The sequence below is a fragment of the Paralichthys olivaceus genome, chromosome 18 (assembly GCF_024713975.1).
Source record: "Paralichthys olivaceus isolate ysfri-2021 chromosome 18, ASM2471397v2, whole genome shotgun sequence".
Taxonomy (NCBI): domain Eukaryota; kingdom Metazoa; phylum Chordata; class Actinopteri; order Pleuronectiformes; family Paralichthyidae; genus Paralichthys; species Paralichthys olivaceus.
In genome coordinates, this window is record NC_091110.1 from 20,512,615 (window position 1) to 20,532,500 (window position 19,886).

The 19,886-nt window shown below is 43.5% G+C and overlaps 4 protein-coding genes across 4 annotated transcripts in view; 1 reads left to right on the plus strand and 3 right to left on the minus strand.

The window, feature by feature from the left end:
• Positions 1–201: 201 nt before the first annotated feature.
• LOC109645737 (histone-lysine N-methyltransferase Smyd1-like) lies at positions 202–6,466 on the minus strand. The gene is made up of 10 exons (XM_069513566.1): positions 5,916–6,466; positions 3,622–3,798; positions 2,837–3,050; positions 2,548–2,678; positions 2,140–2,178; positions 1,584–1,773; positions 1,423–1,509; positions 1,175–1,338; positions 522–690; positions 202–434 (listed from the first exon to the last, which is right to left on the minus strand). Exons 1-10 carry the CDS (start codon positions 6,449–6,451, stop codon positions 324–326), a joined length of 1,818 nt encoding a protein of 605 aa, XP_069369667.1. The 5' UTR covers positions 6,452–6,466; the 3' UTR covers positions 202–323.
• Positions 6,467–7,042: 576 nt separating this feature from the next.
• spra (sepiapterin reductase a) lies at positions 7,043–10,034 on the minus strand. The gene is made up of 3 exons (XM_069514192.1): positions 9,658–10,034; positions 8,078–8,368; positions 7,043–7,894 (listed from the first exon to the last, which is right to left on the minus strand). Exons 1-3 carry the CDS (start codon positions 9,980–9,982, stop codon positions 7,704–7,706), a joined length of 807 nt encoding a protein of 268 aa, XP_069370293.1. The 5' UTR covers positions 9,983–10,034; the 3' UTR covers positions 7,043–7,703.
• A 2,893-nt stretch (positions 10,035–12,927) lies between these two features.
• The window catches only part of LOC109645960 (excitatory amino acid transporter 1-like), a 7,155-nt gene continuing 196 nt past the window's right edge, over positions 12,928–19,886 (minus strand). The window contains exons 1-10 of the mRNA XM_020111646.2: positions 18,142–19,886; positions 17,507–17,646; positions 17,280–17,417; positions 16,731–16,935; positions 16,606–16,648; positions 16,152–16,432; positions 15,847–16,080; positions 15,075–15,269; positions 14,856–14,990; positions 12,928–14,136 (exon numbers count right to left, since the gene is read on the minus strand). The exon at positions 18,142–19,886 is cut by the window's right edge and continues 196 nt beyond it. Coding sequence (XP_019967205.1) covers positions 13,926–14,136; positions 14,856–14,990; positions 15,075–15,269; positions 15,847–16,080; positions 16,152–16,432; positions 16,606–16,648; positions 16,731–16,935; positions 17,280–17,417; positions 17,507–17,645 — 1,581 coding nt within the window. The 5' untranslated portion in view covers position 17,646; positions 18,142–19,886 and the 3' untranslated portion in view covers positions 12,928–13,925. The remainder of the gene's footprint in view (positions 14,137–14,855; positions 14,991–15,074; positions 15,270–15,846; positions 16,081–16,151; positions 16,433–16,605; positions 16,649–16,730; positions 16,936–17,279; positions 17,418–17,506; positions 17,647–18,141) is intronic.
• The window catches only part of pomk (protein O-mannose kinase), a 52,021-nt gene continuing 46,185 nt past the window's right edge, over positions 14,051–19,886 (plus strand). The window contains exon 1 of the mRNA XM_069514191.1: positions 14,051–14,060. The gene's annotated coding sequence lies outside the window, so the exon portion shown is untranslated. The remainder of the gene's footprint in view (positions 14,061–19,886) is intronic.

A 19,886-nucleotide genomic window follows, 5' to 3' on the forward strand; every position in this document is an offset into this window, starting at 1 on the left:
CAGACAAGTCACAGAAATATCACAGACAAATCACAGACAAGTCACAGACAAGTCACAGACGTCAGTGGGTTTTTAGTGGAAAACCAGCTTTAGTAAATGATGTGATGAGGTTTGATCAGCCTTCACAGAACATTATTCAAAATCTGACGATCAATAATATGAACAATCAGTTGTTCGGACTCGAGGTCAAATGATCACGACTGTTTTGAAACTCTTTTATTGTGGAAACTACACACGGCGAGTTGTGTTGGCTCTCACATAAGATCATGGACCGGCTACAGTGCTTTAGAGGACATGCAGTATATGTACATGAAGGTACACAGTTAACACGAGGCCGTGGGCTGGATCTTCAGAGCGGCGTCCCTCATGGTGTGGTACTTCAGCTCGTTCTGCCTGAACATCTTCAGCTCCGCCTCCGTCTGCGCACGCATGGTCTGAAACCAGGAGGATGAAACTGTGAGTACGGCTCTTCAATAACGACGTGAAGATATTTCCACATGCAACAGTGTCGAGTCGTTTACCTCCAGGTCTCTGGTGATGGCGTGGTTCGGTCCATGTGTGACCATGAGGATCCCGTAGGCCGTGCAGATCATTCTGTGGCCCGCCTCGATCTGACCAGCGTGCCAGTGGGTGACGCCCGCCCGCATGATGGCCATGCCCAACTGGGCGTTGTTAGGGTGATACAACTTCCTGTTCAGAAGAGAGAGGAAGGATCAGTCCCACGTCTGCAGCTGCCGTGTTTCAGGTATGAGGCCGACAGACGCCTCCACAGTGCGAAGCTGAGTATTTACTCCAGCGCTGTATTTAAGTACTTGGAGTTTACGTGAGTAACACGATCATGGTGTCGTTTTGGTTTCCTTCCAATCTCTCAACCGTCACCTGTTGGTTTGTGAGCCTCAGTTTCACGTTGTGTTCAGCGCCATCTTGGTTTTTTGAAACCGGAAGTAACCATATTTGAAGGGATAGGGGGAGGAGCCTGTGCGAGGGTATGCCCACCTACACCTGCAACCCGCGTCCATTGGACAGTACTAGCTGTCAATCACACTGTGGTATCCACCCCCCAACTCATCCGATGCTTTATGGTCTGTTTGTCTCTAAATGATCATAATGTACTAAATGAACATCAGCCGCCCCCTGCTGGTCACTACACAGAAGACCCCGATCCCTGACTCACGTGTATCCCTCCACCATCTTGTGGGCGTAGTCCGCAGCCTCAGAGAACGAATGCAGGTACGACAGAACCTCGCTGGCGACGCTGAGCACCTGCAGCTTGTACAGGTGAGTGTCGGCCAGAACGTTCTCCTGCTTCTCCAGACATTCACAACACAGCTTCACCACCTGAGAGACGACGGACACAAGAGCAGAGACGATTGACGGACAGAAGAACGAGGGATGATAAAAAGAGAAGCTGATGCTACGTACGTGGCGAAAATCGCCCTGAACACGAGACGCCTCGATCTTCTCCAGACAATCTTGACTGAAGGCCGTCACCTCCTTCACTTTATCGGCCTGAGAGCAGAACTCAAGTTAGAAACGGAGACACGAGGAGAGTCTGTATCTGAGTCGTCGTCGGCCTCACTCACTTTGCTTCCCTCGGCCGCAGCCATCATCAGGTCGTCCTTGGTGTGATGGCTGCAGTGCTCGCAGGTGCACTCGAAGTGGAAATGCTCCTTGAGCTTCTTCTGGCGGTCGGCGGACAGGTTGAGGAAGTCCACGTAGCTGACGGTCAGCTCGACGCCCTCTGGGATTTTCTCCAGAACTCGCAGCTCGATTCTGGGAAGAGGAGGAGAGGAAGCATCCTGGTTCTCAGGACGTTGGTGGTTCCTCTGCACAGACTCGACAGACGGTCATTATTTTATTCATTCAGTGTCTTTCACTGAAGCAATAGATCCGAGTTTTGGTCAAACTGGAGAAAACAGAGCTTTTGTTATATTTAAATGAATGAATGTAAATGAAGCGTTTGGTCCTTTCAGTCGTTTTCAATGACGTCTCTTCTCATCTGAGGATTTTTATTATTTTGGTTTTATTTTCACTTCACAGTGCAGCTCTCTCTCTCTCTCTCTCTCTCTCTCTCTCTATCACTACTTTGCCCAATGCATTGTGGGGCATGGTGAACAGGTTGGCGGCTGATGTACTCACCTCCTCTGAGAATGGAGAGCAGAACTCAGAGCCGATTGGCTGCAAAAGAAAGAGACGGTCGGTTAATGTTTGTGTCACAGAAGGAAGATTTTCAACATCGTTGAAAACAGTTTAACACAGGAAGTCAGATTATATAATAATTAGATTAAAATAATAATTTAAAGGACGGTTGGGCCTTGATGGAGAAACGAGCTGTTTGTAGTTTGACTTGATATCTTTTTATTCTTTTATTGTTTTCAGAACTTCTCCAGTGAGTCTGAAGTGATCCAGTAGAAACTAAAGAACAGTCCCTCCATGTTTTATCACATATGTTATTAACATGTAACGATGATTGGTTTGCTGGAGGTGAAGTCAGCATCACGTCGTGTTCACGTCAGCAGCAGAATCCACAGAAGCTGTTTTACGTACTTGCCGTGGTTGAGGATGACGGTGCAGTTGGGCCAACAGTCGTGGTTCACCAGACACAGGTTTGGAAACAGACCCACACCAACAGCCTGCAGACCTCTCTGATCACTCAGAGTGAATCCATTACACTTGATCTGCAGAGAGAGAGAGGGCGAGAGAGGGGGGGGGGGGGGGTGGAATGATTCATGGATCTATATTTAGAGCTCTGATATCTGTGAGTGACAGGAATGAGCTCTGACTGATGTTCTCGTTCATCAAGTCTCATCATAAAAATATTAATAATCAAACTAACGATGCCAAAGATGTGTGAGATGTAATCGGCCGAGTGCTTCTTTCTTCCGTGGGACCAGTATTCTAAGAAGGTGCTGACGTCGGCCTTGAGCCGCTTGAGGTCGTCTTCGGGCAGGTCGGACACGTGGTCCTCCAGCTGGTCCACAGAGATCAGCTGACTGTCTGACGCCACGCCCGAGCTCTTGTGAATACGCCACAGGACTCGAGCTGCCAGACTGAAGGAGAGACACAAGATCTGAGGTGAGCGTCCCACTGACTGGAAATAACTGTGGACGCCATGAAGGCTCATACAAGTCAAGCTAAACTATTTCAATGGCCCCCTGGTGTTTAGCTGTAGTATTAACCCCTCCTCCTCCTCCATGTTAGCAGATGGGACGTGGACCAAACTAAAGAGTCAAAGTAGAAGCTCGTTCTCATCTCTCTGATGTTTGTTCAAGTTTCTCATCAGTTTGGTTTAATCAGTTATTTAATGATATAGAAACAGACGTCTTGATTGACAGTTGACACTGGGGGGCGGGACCTCGATACCACGATTTGACTCACAATGATGTCATCACCACAAGATGACATGTTTTAGCTTCTTTTCCGGAGGAAGTGGAGACTTTATTTATTTATTATTTATTTACAGTGTCAGGTCCACACCCTTTGCCGACATGGATGTTTGTGTTTACATTTCCAACAACCTGTTCTACATCCAACACACACACAAACACACACAAACACACACAAACACACACAAACACACACAAACACACACACACCTGCAGCAAGGTCTCTTTTACATACCGGACGTGCTCGCCGGGCGCCTTCCCGATCTTCTTGATGGCTCCACACTCCTGCTTGTGCTCGTCCCAGCATGCCGTCTGGCAGGTGCGGTCACAGTAGTGAGCAAACTTACACTGAGCACAGCGGTGCAGATTGGCCTGACGCCGGAAACAGCTGTGGCAAACCTGAGAGAAGAAACTGAGGAGCAGACGAACAAAACCCAAGAGTTAGAAATCCTTCATCATTTATCTGAAAACAAACTGCAGTGACAGGTTCTTATTTTAGAATGTTGCCACTACAAGAATCAAACAGAATCGAACCACCTCACAGTTTATGGTTTTTCCAAGACACATCAAAACACAACATCATTTGCGGCCGACACTCAAAGTTTGATAATTGCATGAATAAGCAGCTGTTCCTAATAAAGTGCTCAGTGAGTGAATGAGCAACTGAAGCTTCCCTCCAATAATCTGCACTCTAGTTATTGAAGTGGTTTATTTAACACATGAATATTAAATTCTAATGTTTCAGATATTTCTGTTTTATCTTTGCAGAATTCAGCGGCTTCAAAAGCTGGATGGAGGTCTGGTGCACTGCATGATGGGTAATGTAGTTTTTCAGTGTCTGATAATTTAATGTGATATTTGCTCTTTGTTGATGAGAAGATCCAGATTTAGTTTTATTGTATTTGTCCAGTGTGTTACTCTTACTGCAGGTCTGTACATGATTACACTCTACAATTATTCAGTTTTATTATCTGAACAATAAACTTCTTTTGTGACTTTGTGACTTTTCATCTGAGACGCAGGTGTAAACACAGTTACACAACCATTGTACACTTTGACACAAAATACACAAAGTAAAGCTCTCTGAGCTTGTTTTCAAAAAGGTTAAGAACATGATCATCGTCATCTTCGGCTGCTTGGATCCCAACAACAAACACAAGCCTGAGGGAACACACACACACAGAGACACACACAGAGACACACAGACACACACACACACAGAGACACACAGACACACACACAGAGACACACAGACACACACACACACACACAGAGACACACACAGCAGCATGTGTCTGAGTAAACAGTTTATTCAGAAGAGTCTGCTTGTCCAGAGAGTGATGATTCCCCCCCCCCCACACACCCACACACACACACACACACACACACACACACACACACACACACACACACACACCCACACACACACACACACACACACACACACACAGATCATAGATTTACATTAGGCAGATCCTGCTGCTGTAGCTCCTCGCTCTCATTTGACTCCAAGGCTTCACTAACAGATCTGTATCTACCTTCAGAGCATGAAGACAAACCGAGCTGCACAGTTTTAATCTGCACACGTTAACATCACGGGACAGAAACACGCAGAACATTAGGAACATGTGAAAAACACAAAGCTGCTGCTGACATGAACAGAAGTTTAGCTGCGACGTCAAAGGACAAAATGAGTTTCAATCAGCTTCTCTCTCACGACCTCATCGGCAGAAAGCACAAATGTTCGTTAACGGAATCATGAAAGAAGCTAAACTCCAACAAGAACACGTGATGGAGTTCTCCAGCCTCTTCTGTTCATCAGTATCTCAACGGGATTATACAGAAGCCCTAATTCATTTAGACCACAAGCACGAATGTGTCATTTATTTTGAATTCTCATATTTATTGTGTTAATTATTGAGTTTTAGATTCTCGGCTGTTTCACCTTGCTCCCAGTCCTCATGCTAAGCTAAGCTAACAGTCTGCTGATCCTCAGAGTCAAAGTACAAACATGACAGTTATTCTTGTTGGTGTGTTTATCACGTGAAATTTAATGTGGAGTTTTTCACTTCTCATATTGATTCATTCATTTATGAACCTTCCACATCTCTCAGGTCTAAAAACCTGTAAAAACCTTTAGCAGCAGAAATAACAATCTCTCGAGTGTCGTGTGTTTTACATGAACAACATCTACAAATCTAAAGAACGTACAACAGAAATAATTTATATCATATTTATATTCACACCAGGGATGAGATTAACACAATTCAATTGAAAGCTTTTATTTCAGTAGAGCCTCCTCACTCCTGAAATCTGAACCCAGAAATATGTCATGCTGGAGCTCACATGACACCTCGACAGCGTCCTCACTGCTGGTGTCATGAGAATCTAGAAACGAGCTCAGAGACCTGAGAAGCTTGATGTCCACAACAACCCTGCAGTGAATGAGTGAGATCTGCAAGGACAAAGAGACGATCTGTCCTCCTACCTGTCCTACATTACAAACCACAGCAACCAGGAGACTCGTACCTGTCGAAGACCACGGCAGCGAAGCTGGGCTCGGTGAAGACCACTTCCCCAGCGCTGAGCTCCTTGGTGGCCTTTAGGCCTCGACCTTTCTTCCCTGCATCAAACAGTGCAGCACTCTCCATGTTCCCTACTGTCATCGCAGCGTCCAAACAAAACACAGGAGTCAGAGGCGGTGGAGGGTGGGACGGGCTCAGGGACGGGCTCAGGGACGGGCTCAGGGACGGGCTGAGGGGTAAAGCTGCAGAGTCTTTTTCACCAACATTCAGGAGAACCTCTTTCCTAAACCCGACCCCTGCTGCAGCCAAAAATAAATTCACCTCCTCCAGGAGTAATACCACCTCCCCAGAGCGGGACAGGGGGGCAGTGGGAGAGGAGAGGGGCGGGTGGGGAGCAGGGGCACGTAGCAGAGGTTCAGATACACTGTGGCGGTCGTCCCCTTGTTTGGGTCGATTCCTCCTTGGATATTTTGGTCCACAGCAGCTGTGACTGTCTGTCAGAGCCACATGACAGGAAACAGATTCACTGCATGTCTGCATTTCTTTTTCTTTTCACGATCCAGTGGACGTACATCTGGTCTCTTTCAGTCTCTGGACATTTAAAGAGGCCTCAGTTTGGTTTTTGGCCACTGGGGGGCCAATGAGAGAAAATGTCTCTTCTCACTTTCTAACGTCAGTAAACTTTGTCCTCAGGAGTTTTTGTCTCAGTCTCAAGTCGTCTTCAAACAGCTGATGTTCATTAATCAATTAAGATCATTTAGAGTCAAACAGACCAGAAAGCACCGGGTGTTGGGGGGGGGGGGGGGGGGGGACCACAGTGTGATTGACAGATAGTACTGTCCAATAGGTGCAGGTGGCAGGTGAAGGTGGGTGGCTCCTCAAACTCTGTTAGGCTCCACCCCCTGTGGATAACTGATCTTCTCAAAACAAACTGGAGCTTGTGTTTGAAGATTATTATTATTATTATTATTATTATTCTTATTGAATCAATCAAAGGGAAAGTGTGTGAGTGTGTGACTGAGTGAGTGTGTGAGTGAGTGAGTGAGTGAGTGAGTGTGTGTGTGTGTGTGTAAAACACTTCTGGAGTTTCAAACACTTAAAAAATAAGAATCAAATAAAAACAATATTCAGTTTCGGCTCCTTTTGGTTTATTTCTGAAACATATGAAATAATAAAGTTTATAAAAGTGTTGTTGGGTCTCGAACACAGAACAGTTATTACACGTCACAAAACAAGATGGCCGCCGAGTGGCAGGACTCCACCTGAGAACACTTGAAGTGAACGGTCGTCACGGAAACCAACCGATGTTTATCTGGAGATGTGCTCCTTCGTGTTCTCTTCCTTGAGCGTCTAAATCTACGCTCTCTATCGTTGCAGGCACCGAAGTTAACGATGGCACCTCCGGTGGCGGGTCAGTGAATTAACTCTTTTTCTGGAATGTTTTGAAAACAGATTTAACAAACTTTATTTAATCACATCTATTTAACGAAGGCCACACATTATTCATTTAGATTAAAAAATTCACCTATTAAAGCTTTGGTGCGTCAGATTTAGTGTCACCTAGTGGTGAGGATGCACATTGCAACACACTGGATCTAGTGTTTGGTTCGTTCTGTCTGAGCGGAGCAGATTTAAACACTGATATAAATAATGAGAACACGAGGAGATGAAACACTGATGACAACATCACGATGAAGGTCAAACTCTTCACACTGGTACTTTAACGTCTGACTTTATATTAAGGCACATAATGACATCATGGGAGCGGCTCAATGCTTGTAAGCTGTCGGGTCTAGACGTCGTAGAAGTCCACGTGAGATCCAGAGACGTATTTGTCCTCCAGCAGCACCTTCATCATTTTGGTGCAGGACTCATCGCAGGTGAGCACCTGACCCTGAGTGAACCTTTCTGAAAAATTCTTCTTGACGGCGGGATCAGCTGTTCTGGATCTGGCCAACTGGTACATGTCGGTGTCCAGAGGTCCTGAGAACAGAGGACAAGAATCTGCTTCAGTACATAAAAGAATGAGATCAAGTCAGAGCACACACGTTTTATATTTACATCGAGAATAAAATGAACTCATTATAATTAAGTGTCATTTCATGTAATTATTCTTTATTTTAGTTTCAGTCTCGGCTGTTCATGATTCTATCGAGCGTTTCCCACCTGGAGCGTAATTGAGCACCCGCACATCGGGCTCCTCCTCCGCCAGCACCCTGAACATCATCTCCCGAGCTGCCTTGCCGGTGCAGTACAGCACCCAGGAGCTGTACGGCTTCACGGAGCACAGCGAAGACACGTTGACCACGGTGCGTCGCAGGCCCGGACGCCGTGGAAACGCCTCCAGGACGCTGGCGGTGAGGCAGAGGGCGGAGCTGACATTGAAGGACAGGTAGGAGTCCACCTCAGCCATGTTGGTGAAGCTTCTCATGTAACGGGACACATCACCCAGAGAGGCTGTGAGGAGGAGAGGAGGAGAGGAGAGGGGAGGAGAAGGGAGGGGAGGAGAAGGGAGGGGAGGAGAGGAGAGGAGAGGGGAGGAGAGGAGAGGAGAGGGGAGGGGAGGAGAGGGGAGGAGAGGAGAGGGGAGGAGAGGAGAGGAGAGGGGAGGAGAGGAGGGGAGGGGAGGGGAGGAGAGGGGAGGAGAGGAGAGGGGAGGAGAGGAGAGGAGAGGGGAGGAGAAGGGAGGGGGAGGGGGAGAGGAGAGGGGAGGAGAGAAGAGGGGAGTAGAGGGGAGGAGAGGGGAGGAGAGAAGAGGGGAGTAGAGGGGAGGAGAGGGGAGGAGAGAGGGGGTCAAAGTCCTGTTCCTGATCCACTGAACAGTTTGAACTTTACTCTGAAAACATTGGCTCATTCTACAGAAGAGTTTTCATCAGGTCTTTAAACTGTGACGTCATCATTCACGCTTTTATTTTGAAGCAGGTACAGGAAGTGTTTTGAACTTTAAGTCACAACATCTGGAAGGAAAAAGTAAAAAAGTAATTTTAAAAGATGAATAAAATAAAACAGCTCTCCATCTTTAACGATCTTAACTAGCAGGTTGAACTAACTCGACTTTCCTCCTCGTTACGTGTCAGCAGCTTGTTGTTACTGATTACATTTGATTACATTAGTAATCAGTTACTGATTGTTACTAAATGTAATCAGTAACAATCAATGACTGTTAGTTAGTGGCTAGCAACGAGTCCCAGGCTCCAGCCACACTCAGACTACTTACAGGAAAACATTTAAATATCTAAAATAACAATAAACCTAAAGTATCCAAATAAAATATAACAAACGAACTATAATAAAGTAGAACAAATATAATAAACGAACTATAATAAAATAGAACAAATCTAATAAACGAACTATAATAAAGTAGAACAAATCTAATAAACGAACTATAATAAAGTAGAACAAATATTACAAACGAACTATAATAAAGTAGAACAAATATTACAAACGAACTATAATAAAATAGAACAAATCTAATAAACGAACTATAATAAAGTAGAACGAATAGAATAAATGAACTATAATAAAGTAGAACAAATCTAATAAATGAACTATAATAAAGTAGAACAAATATAATAAACGAACTATAACACGGTGCAGAGCTCTGGCAGATGGAGGAGTTCAGAGTTTCATGAGCTGGGGATGAAAGTTTTATTTTTAATAAACTTTAATTAAACTGAGGCTCCATGAAGTATATATACTGCAGTGTGTGTGTATAAGTACTTGTTAACAGCAGTTATGTTTCCTACCTGCGTTATTCACCAGCAGCACATGATCCATGTCCTCAGTAAAGGATGTTCTCACCGCCTCCATCAGCTCCTTCACCCCGTCACTGTGGGACAGATCCACCGGGACACACTGCACCGACAGGCCGCCTCTACCTGCGGCTGCCTCGGTCACCTCCGCGGCCGCAGCCCGGAGCTCGTCCCCGGATCGAGCCGCCAGGACGAACGCGGATCCCGGCTTCACCAGCTCCGACAAGTGTCTCGCCATGGCCCGGCCCAGGCCTCTGGAGGCGCCGGTGATGATGCACAGAGCCCGGCCGAGATCCGAGAGCGTCCCGGTGGAGGACATGGTGCTGCAGGGAGCGCGTGCGTGTGAGCGTGCGTGTGGGGAATGTCTGGAACCAAACGATTTTCTTCTTCATGGATTTTTCCTGCGGTTTAAACCCACGAGTGGATTTGTCGCCACCTGTCGGTTCCACGCAAACTCACGTTCTTTGTTTCTTTAGTTATTCTACATTTAAACGTTTTTATTTCCACGCGTGGATTATTCCGGAAGTTTGTTGATTCACTTGAGAACAAAAATTGAAAAGTAATTTGAGAAGTGACTCCTCCCCCGCACTTTCATGTCCCATCTCCATCTGTCCACTGTCCCGGGTCAAAGACGGAACATGACGCTGTCCATCTCCATCTGTCCACTGTCCCGGGTCAAAGACGGAACATGACGCTGTCCATCTCCATCTGTCCACTGTCCCGGGTCAAAGACGGAACATGACGCTGTCCATGGAGCATCTGTCCACTGTCCCGGGTCAAAGACGGAACATGACGCCGTCCATCTCCATCTGTCCACTGTCCCGGGTCAAAGACGGAACATGACGCTGTCCATGGAGCATCTGTCCAACTGATTGTGGACAAACTGTGTCAGCAGATCTGAAACTTTCCTTCTGTGTCCTCTGTGTCTGCGTGAGAGGACAAACTAATGATCATACATCTGCGTGACTTCAACACAGGACTGTCTCCCAGTGTCTTAGAGTCAAACTTGATTCAGCTAAACAAGACGTCTATTGTTTCAAACGCTCTCTACACTCAGAAATTAATTAGTCCGGAAAACAGAAAAAAATTAATTAGTCTGGAAAACAGAAAAAAAAAAAATTGTCAGGAAAACAAAAAAAAATTAATTAGTCCGGAAAATAGAAAAAAAAAAATGTCTGAAAAACAGAAAAAACTAATAAATTAGTCCGGAAAACAAACAAAAACAAATTAGTCAAAAAATCTGAAAAAAAATAAAAAGTCTGAAAAACTGAAAAAAAAAAATTTGTCCGGAAATCAGAAAAAAAAAAAATGTCTGAAAAACAAAAAAAAAGTTATCCTGGACAACAGAAAAAAAAAAATTAGTCCAGAAAACAGAAAAAAATAAGTTAGTCTGAAAAACAGAAAAAAAAAAAAATTAGTCCGGAAAACAAAAATAAATAAATTAGTCCGGAAAACAGAAAAAAAAAAAAAAGTCTGAAAAACAGAAAAAATTCATAAATTAGTCCGGAAAACAAAAATAAATAAGTTAGTCCGGAAATCAGAAAAAAAAAGAAATTTGTCCCGAAATCAGAAAAAAAAAAGTCTGAAAAACAGAAAAAAAAAAAATTGTCCGGAAATCGGAAACTAATAAATTAGTCCGGAAAACAAAAAAAAATTAATTAGTCCAGAAAACAGAAAAAAATAAGTTAGTCTGAAAAACAGAAAAAAAAAAAAAATTTGTTCGGAAATCAGAAAAAAAATGAATTAGTCCGGAAATCAGAAAAAAAAAGAAATGTCTGAAAAACAGAAAAAAAAGAAATTTGTCCCGAAATCAGAAAAAAAAAAGTCTGAAAAACAGAAAAAAATAAAATTGTCCGGAAAACAGAAAAAAATAAGTTAGTCTGAAAAACAGAAAAAAAAAAAAAATTTGTTCGGAAATCAGAAAAAAAAAAAGGCTGAAAAGCAGAAAAATAAAAAGAAATGTCTGAAAAACAGAAAAAAAAGAAGTTAGTCTGGAAAACAGAAAAAAAAAAAATTTGTCCGGAAAACAAAAATAAATAAATTAGTCCGGAAAACAGAAAAAAAAAAAAAAAGTCTGAAAAACAGAAAAAATTCATAAATTAGTCCGGAAAACAAAAATAAATAAGTTAGTCCGGAAATCAGAAAAAAAATGAATTAGTCCGGAAATCAGAAAAAAAAGAAATGTCTGAAAAACAGAAAAAAAAGAAATTTGTCCCGAAATCAGAAAAAAAAAAGTCTGAAAAACTGAAAAAAAAAATTTGTCCGGAAAACAAAAAAAAATTAATTAGTCCAAAAAAAAGAAAAAGAAAATTGTCTGAAAAACAGAAAAAAAACATTTGTCCGAGAAACAGAAAAAATAATTAAAAAAAACAAACCAAAAAATGTATTTCTCAGAAATAACTGATTTTTTCTTCAAGTGAATGGAATACGCGTCCATAGATTATTGTAACACATCAAAAACTCATTCATATCTTATTTTAATATTTAATACAATCATTAATATTTCCCCCCCATAATATAGCAAACCTGTCAAACATTTTATAAAACATATGAATACACTCACAATAAGTTAACGAGTGTTATAATTATTATTAATATCATTATATTATTTCTAGCTCAGGTGAAATCCAGCAGCAGTTCATTTGAATCGTATATTTACAGTGTGAATACCGTGTGACAGGAGAAAGACTCACACATCTGAAAGATTTCCACATGTCCCAGTTTTCCACCAGAATGTAAACGCAGCTGAAAACTCCACATGCACATGTAACCTGACACGTGCACACGCAGTTCACATCCTGTGAATAATCAAAACATGTCTCAGGTATTTTAGGAAACTTTTCCACAGTGAAATGAACAAATGATAAATTCATGTTTTAAACACAATAATATTAAAGAAACACTTGTGACTTTTTTAAATTCAGACACAAACGTTCACATGTATTTAAATATGTTTGGACATTTTGTGTCGTATGACTAACGTCAATTTCTCCTCAAGTTTTTCTAACACAGTTGAGTATAGAACTTAATTAATCAACGCATATATTCTATTTTTTACTGACCTTTTAAATATTCCCTCCCAGTAAACACTAGTAGATAAATCTCATATTTGTTGTGTTTGTTGTTGCATGTTGTGAACTCACTAGAGTGAGCAGAGGTTAGTGAATGATCTGTAGAAATTCTGCTTTCAGACACTTAACTCTGGAAAATTAACACAATTCATGAAATAAGTTTCATTTCACGTAAAAGAGACACAGACAGGAAATTTCACTCACTCTTTATTTCACTCAAGTTATAATAAACAAAAGACTCGTGGATATCGTGTGTCTCCACAATGAAATCAGACTTTAACATGTATTAAACATTCACAGTCAAATCTACAGTCAAAGAACTGTGTTGGTAAAAAGTTCAGCAGGTCACTGGCAAAATTTAAAGGCTCACATTTGTGTTTCTAGATGAATGAAAGAGTCTCTAACGCTGAGACATCAAAATGATAAAATGTCTAATAAACTAATAACCACAATATTATTAATCAGCTGTTGGGGAAATAAATGTCTGGATTTAAATCAATTTAATAATCCTGGAGACAGAATGACTCAAGTTTGAATTTATAATTCCTTCATAGGTTAATCACTTTCTGGTTTTTTACCCAGCAGCCACTTAACTTTGTAGTTTATTTAAAAACTTTCACCTCCGCTTCCACATCAGGGTCATATAAAGTTTGTTTTTAAATATTTATTCAAGTTGTAAACATAAGGAATAGAAACTAGCGCTCCTATTTGAAACACGTGACAGAAGCTTACATCAAGGATGACGGAGGAACGTACGAAATTCCTTTAATGACACAAAAATAACGTTAATAGAACAAACGAGGCTCGTTTACGCTGCTTTTACGTACGAAAGAGAATTGTTAGTTTCAAACGAGGTCACCATCCCTGCCCACACGTTCAGGTGTCATCATGTTGTTTAGCATAGACATCGTAACCATCCTTCAGTTTCTCATCTCAAAGTTCCACCTTGGTTGAAATGTCTTCCTCGTGTCTTCAGACCGTCTGAACTATCGGCTACGCTGCCCCCTCATGATTTCTAATGGAACTGCTCTGTCTCGTTTGTTTCGTGCGCATCGGTAAACTTTGGAAGGATGAGCACAATCTGGATGGAATGACGGCAGAGTGCGGACAGAGGGTTCTGTAAGTTTGCGTATTTAACGCTGAGCATGAATGAAGTGAACCGAACAGATGTGACAGATGTTGAAGGTTGAACTACATGTGGGATTCGCTGTGAGCACGTTTATCATTTTCAAAATCACTATCCTGGGAGATGAGCTTGTACGGTTTCTTCCTCTCCTTCTCCTCCAGCACCGAGTTTCCCATCTCCACGTCTTTGCTGCGGAGCTCGTGTCGAGACAAGAACTCCACGATGCCGGCGCCGATCGAATCCCCCAAGACGTTGGTGGTGGTGCGCAGACGATCCCTACGTCCCAACAGGAAACAGAACCAGGTTCACGACTGTCACAGAAATCATTCAAACACCTCGTGTGAAAATCTGGATTTTTATTGTGCTTCAGTTCCCAGGTCAACAGGACTGATGACATCACTGGGAAGAGGAAACACTGCCGACCTCTGCTGAGAGAAGTGGAAGTTATTTTCAGGAGGAATTTTTTTTACAGGTAATTTGTTTCCCACAACTTCCTGAAGGTTTGAGTGGACGCAGCCTGAGTGACAGGATCGTCTCATCATCTAAAGATGTTAGAGGTGTGAGCTGCAGGAACATGATTGACAGGAGTGTGTTCACTGCTTGTTCGGTATTAGAACCTCGTCAGTCTGGTTCTAGTTCCTTGGTCCAGAGTGAGCAGCTGAGCAGACTCATGAACACCTCTCACACTCGCTCCCTCCCAGTTAAAGGAGGGAAGGGAGGTTTCTTCTTATTACCCCAGTTAGCTGAGTAATTTCTGGGGAAGGGTATTCTAATTGAAATGATTAATTTGGGAAACCTAATTATGTTTCTATGTAAAACTCATTGCAAAAAATATTCAATACAAAAGTGAAGATGTGGAACAAGACTCTGGGGAGACGGAAGTGTGTCACTAGGTGGTCGTAGATCCACAACTTTAAAGTGACAGCGAGGATTCACTCATGTGCAGCTGCAGACACACATGGTGTTTGTTCACAGGCTCATGATGTCACACTCACAGAAACCAGTCGACTGCAATGATGAGAGTGATGTCATCAGTCGGGAGTCCAACAGAGGTTAGTACGATCACCATGGTGACCAGGCCGGCCTGAGGGATTCCGGCAGCTCCGATACTGGCGGCTGTCGCTGTAATACTGAGCCACAGACACAGAAATGAAACAGCGTCCCTGCTCACAGCTCTATCATCTGCAGTTTGGAATATTTTATAATATTCTCACCTTATTGTGATGATCTGGCCAAAGTTCATCTCCATGTTGTTAACCTGAGCAATAAAGATGGCCGCCAGTGCTTCATACAGAGCGGTTCCGTCCATGTTGATGGTGGCGCCCACTGGCAGCACGAAGCGTGTGATTCGCTTATCGATCTTGTTGTTCTCCTCCAGGCATTTGAAGGTGACGGGCAGAGTGGCTGAGCTGAGACAGGACACAGGTCAAGAGACAAGTCTTAGCGTGAACCGTTTCTTAAAGCTCCGAGGTTTGTAGTGACCGACGTTTAACTTTGACGTTTATTTTGTGAAGTTCAAATGAACTTCACTTCTATCAAGACATCAGCGCTCTGATTCTGAAGCTGCGTCCACACGACACATTTTCTGTTTAAAGGTAAAACGACCTCTGAGGTTTAGTTCTGACGAATAGGAACCAATCAGGAAGCAAATCACTGTCTCATCATTTCCAGTCGTTGGCTGATCCATAAAGTTTTTACCCTCCTCTGCAGATGATTAACTAGGTTCTGTTTGCATCTTCTCGCCAACGAGCAGAAACTGGTGCAACGTTCACTCCTGTCACTGTCTTATCTAACTGTCCGTACTGAGACTTTTATCTGACTGAGACGCCATGTGTCCTGTAATCATCTGCGTATCATCAAAACGGTTTTGAAGCCGTTATTTTAAGGTAGAAACAACAACATTGCTTTAAAAGGTCGACTAGAAACCTCATGTGTGATCACAGCTGATCACAGGGGTTTGTTGGTTTCAGTGTTGGACGGACTCACCTGGACGACGTCCCCAGGGCCGTTACCAGAGCCTGCAGGAGCCCGGCAATGAAGATGAAGGGGTTCTGCCGAGTGATGACAAAATAAAGAGTGGGAAGAATCAGAACGCCGTGGATCAGTAGGCCGATGATGACTGTGATGGTGTACATGCCCAGCTGGCCTCCCATCTGTGTCAGGTCATCCATCTCCACGATCTTTCCCGCGATGAGGAACAGGATCCCAATCGGGGCATACCTGAGGGGGGGGGGGTGTTACTGAAGGTGTGAGGGTTCCTTCTGTTTCACAACCTTTCCTGAAAGTCTTACCACATGATGATGGCGACCAGGCGCATGATCGCCTCATTGAGGCTGTCGAAGAAATCCCTCAGGAGCTGGCCCTGCTCCTTCATGTTGCCAATTATCAGACCGAAGCACATGGAGAAGACCACCAGCCCGAGGGCATTGACCCCGTTCACCTGACCCGGCACCGGGATCACCTCCTCCCGGGTGATCTCCATGACCTCCTGGGTGCCATTGGTTGAGTTGAAGAGGGTGTCGTTCATCGTCACGGTCACATGGACAACTCGCTTTCCATATCTGGTTTTGAACTGGAGAATTAAGGTTAAAGTTAAAGTTTGACCAGGAAACCTGCAGGTGGACTCACAGTCTGGAGACATGAGGGACAGACAGAGGAGTTAAGAGGTGGACATGTCGTTGAGCAGCCATGTGCTCCTCGGACCTGTGACCTGCAGACTGAGTACCTGTGCATTGTGAGGCTCACCTGCTGAGTGCAGGCTTGGACCAAGTTTGGTGGAAACATGTTCCTGAAAGGAGAAAGGACAGAGATGACGTTGGCTGTTGACCGTCGGACGTCGTGAACGTCGTTCTGTCCTCTGTGTTTTCTACCTGATCAGATCTAAGAAGGCATCAGCAGGACTGACTTGCTCTATCTTCTGTTGCTTTCCAAACTCAGCTTTGGATCCTTTTCCCGGGTGGATGATGAGGACGATTATGATGCCGATGAAGACTGCGATGAAGGTCGTGGTCATGTAGTAGATCACGGCTCTCATGCCCATCTTTCCTGAGGCTTTGCTGTCTAAAGCTGCCATTCCTGACGGACAGAGCGTGACACGTGTTAAAGCCTCCGCACAAACTGAAGTCCCAAACCTGAATCTCCCCAGTGATGTTTCAGCTTTTCAAAAAGATCACGTGGAATTAAAGTGTCTGGCAGAGACAACACACAACACAACACACAACACAACACAACACAACACAACACAACCAATCATGAAACACCTGAGCAGAACCATACAACAGTGTCAGTGACCCAGGATCAGATTTATGAGATCAGAGACGCAGCGTCGTGGCTGAAAGACTCAGAGCTAAAGTGAGAAATGATCAATAATAAGAACGATTATTGATTGACAGCTCAGTGACATGTGTCCTGTGTTGAACCTGTTATCAGACTGGAGACCAGTAAGGGCAGAACCAGCATCTGAAGCATCCTCATCAGCAGCTCTCCAGGGAACGAGAAGTACTTCACCTCTCGATAGGTCATCTTGTAGGGACGCAGCGCAAATCCCAGAACAATACCTGCAGAGAGGGGAACGGGGGAGGGGCTGTTTTTAATATGCATGTGCAGCGACATGACTCTGAATCACGACAGGAACCAAGTCACTCACCCACAACAACTGCCCCAACTGTGAAGAGCACAAAGGCGTTCTTCTTCAGGAAAGCCTGGACGTCCTCTTTAGAGATCTCCTCCACTTTCCTCTTTGCCTTCATGGTGCGTATGTGAACGCCTTCCCTGAGCCGCTGCATCCTGAAGGGAACCACAACACGTCCGAGTGAGACTGAAGCTACGAGGAGCTCAGGCGACAGCAGTCAGGGCTGAAGGCTCGGACATCCAGCTGGTTACTGTGCTGATGTGGTGATGATATGTTCTCATGCAGGACTCATACATCACACACTCTGATGGAACATTGATGTGCAGACTGGAGGAGCCGGGTTTCAAACCATCAACACTCCAATTAGTGGACGACCCGCTCTACCTCCTGATGTATGGTTGTACATTGAGTTGCTTTTATATTACTGACCTAGTCCACGTCTTTAGTTACTTCTTATTAATGTAAAATAATTCCACTGACAGTTTCTTTGCTGAGCCTGTGGGGGGGCGATTCATGGTGGAGCTCAGACTGTGATGATGGACACGATCCAGGACGTCCACGTCCACAAACAGATCCATGGTTATGAAGGTTTAATGGACACAAGAACATCACTTCAGCTACAGAACAAAAAGCAAAGTGTCTTCACGTACCTCTTCAGAAACTGTTGAGACAGAGCTGAGCAGAGCGAGGTGGAGGTGCAGGTGGAGGTGCAGGTGCAGGTGCAGGTGGAGGTCCAGGATCTCTGTTGGATTCAGGAGGACAGAGCAGGAGGTGGAGGACTCAGAGTGTCCAGGACAGAGTGAGCTCCTGCTCCTATTCTGTAACTGGAAGATAAGGGAGGGGAGACATCCAGAGGAGAGACAGAGAGGGAGGGGGGAGACTGAGAGACAAATTAGAAAATGGTCGTCCCATAATGAGACTGTTAGCCCTGTGACACAGTTTCAGGTAAAATCCAGATGCATGAGAAACTTTGTGGAGATTTGTTATGAAAATCATCATATTTTATGATAAATGTAAAGTTGGATCTCTCTTGAATCTCCTCCTCTCCTGGTTTCTTCTCCTCATCTTTCTCTTCCTGTTTATTCTTTATTGTTTTCTCATGTGGAGACTCTCAGATTAGTTTCTGGCTTTAACACAAATGAAAGTGATACACATCGTCTCCCAGGGGAGGTGTTATAGTTTAAGGTAATTCCACCGAGTGAGTGACACACCACAATTAGCTGAAAAAAGTAGAACTGTAATAAGTGACCTGACTGTATGGAAACATATTCCCCGGTGATGTGGAATATAATTAGAGAAGAATACTCCTCAAATCAGGTCACGTTGCCCTTTACAAACACTGTCCCCTGGTTACTGGCACTAATGAATGAGAACAAAACATTCTGAAGATTTTACTATATTTTAAAACCTAGTTTATTTCTCACGATGAGTTGATGAGCTGCATTAACATAAAGTTTATAATCCCCATTATCTGATTATCTATGAAACATGGAAGTTCATCGTGTCTGCAGCTCCAGACACAAGAGAGAAACTGTTCCCTCTGTGTTCTGTCACAGGTCGTTTGTCGTGTGCATAAAGTTTAAGTTGATTAACTGACTGAAGGTTTTCTACTGAGAATCATCTGGAGCAGATGGTGCCTGTGTTTTAATCCCTGTGGATTTGTGGGACGATTGTGTTTCTATATTATTGTTCTGTTTATTTTTAACTTTTATACTGATAAGAACCAAAAAGTCTGAAATAAAGTTAACTTTTGTCTCTGGAAGCAGTTGAGGGACAGGGAATCTGACACCAACGTTTTTCTTCACATTATTTTATTGATTTGTTTAAAAATCATTTCTGTGTTTCTGGGTCACAAATGAGACTTTGACTCTTCTAACAGACTGGATGTTAACACATGATGTCCAATTAAGGAAACACTTAATTGATAAATTAATAATTAATAAACACTTAGCTGTTGTTTGTCTCTAAATCTTACAGTAAAAAACAGTCAAACATGGAATAACAGACGTGCAGCTCGAAACAACAAACCAAACTAATGTAGAAATGCACGAAAGCACCAAACTTAATTCCAGAGAGAAAGAGCTCAGGTTCCACTTGATGTTTGAGGATCTTCTGACCTCTGCTGGCTTCAGATTTGTTATTTAATGATGTGATTTATTTATTGGGAACAAACTGAAGGTCGGCCATGTTGTTGGCTCTAAGCTGGTCTCCATGGACTTTAACACTTCAGCTATTTATGCACATTCTACTGCTGTGTTTTAGAGTGTTTCATTTTCATTGACAGTTTTTATCATGTCTTCTCGGATTTTTATTTTTCATTATGTGTTCTTTTATTGTTTCTTCTTGTAATATGTCTTCTTGTGTTTTCATGTGTATTATGTCATCAGTGTACCTG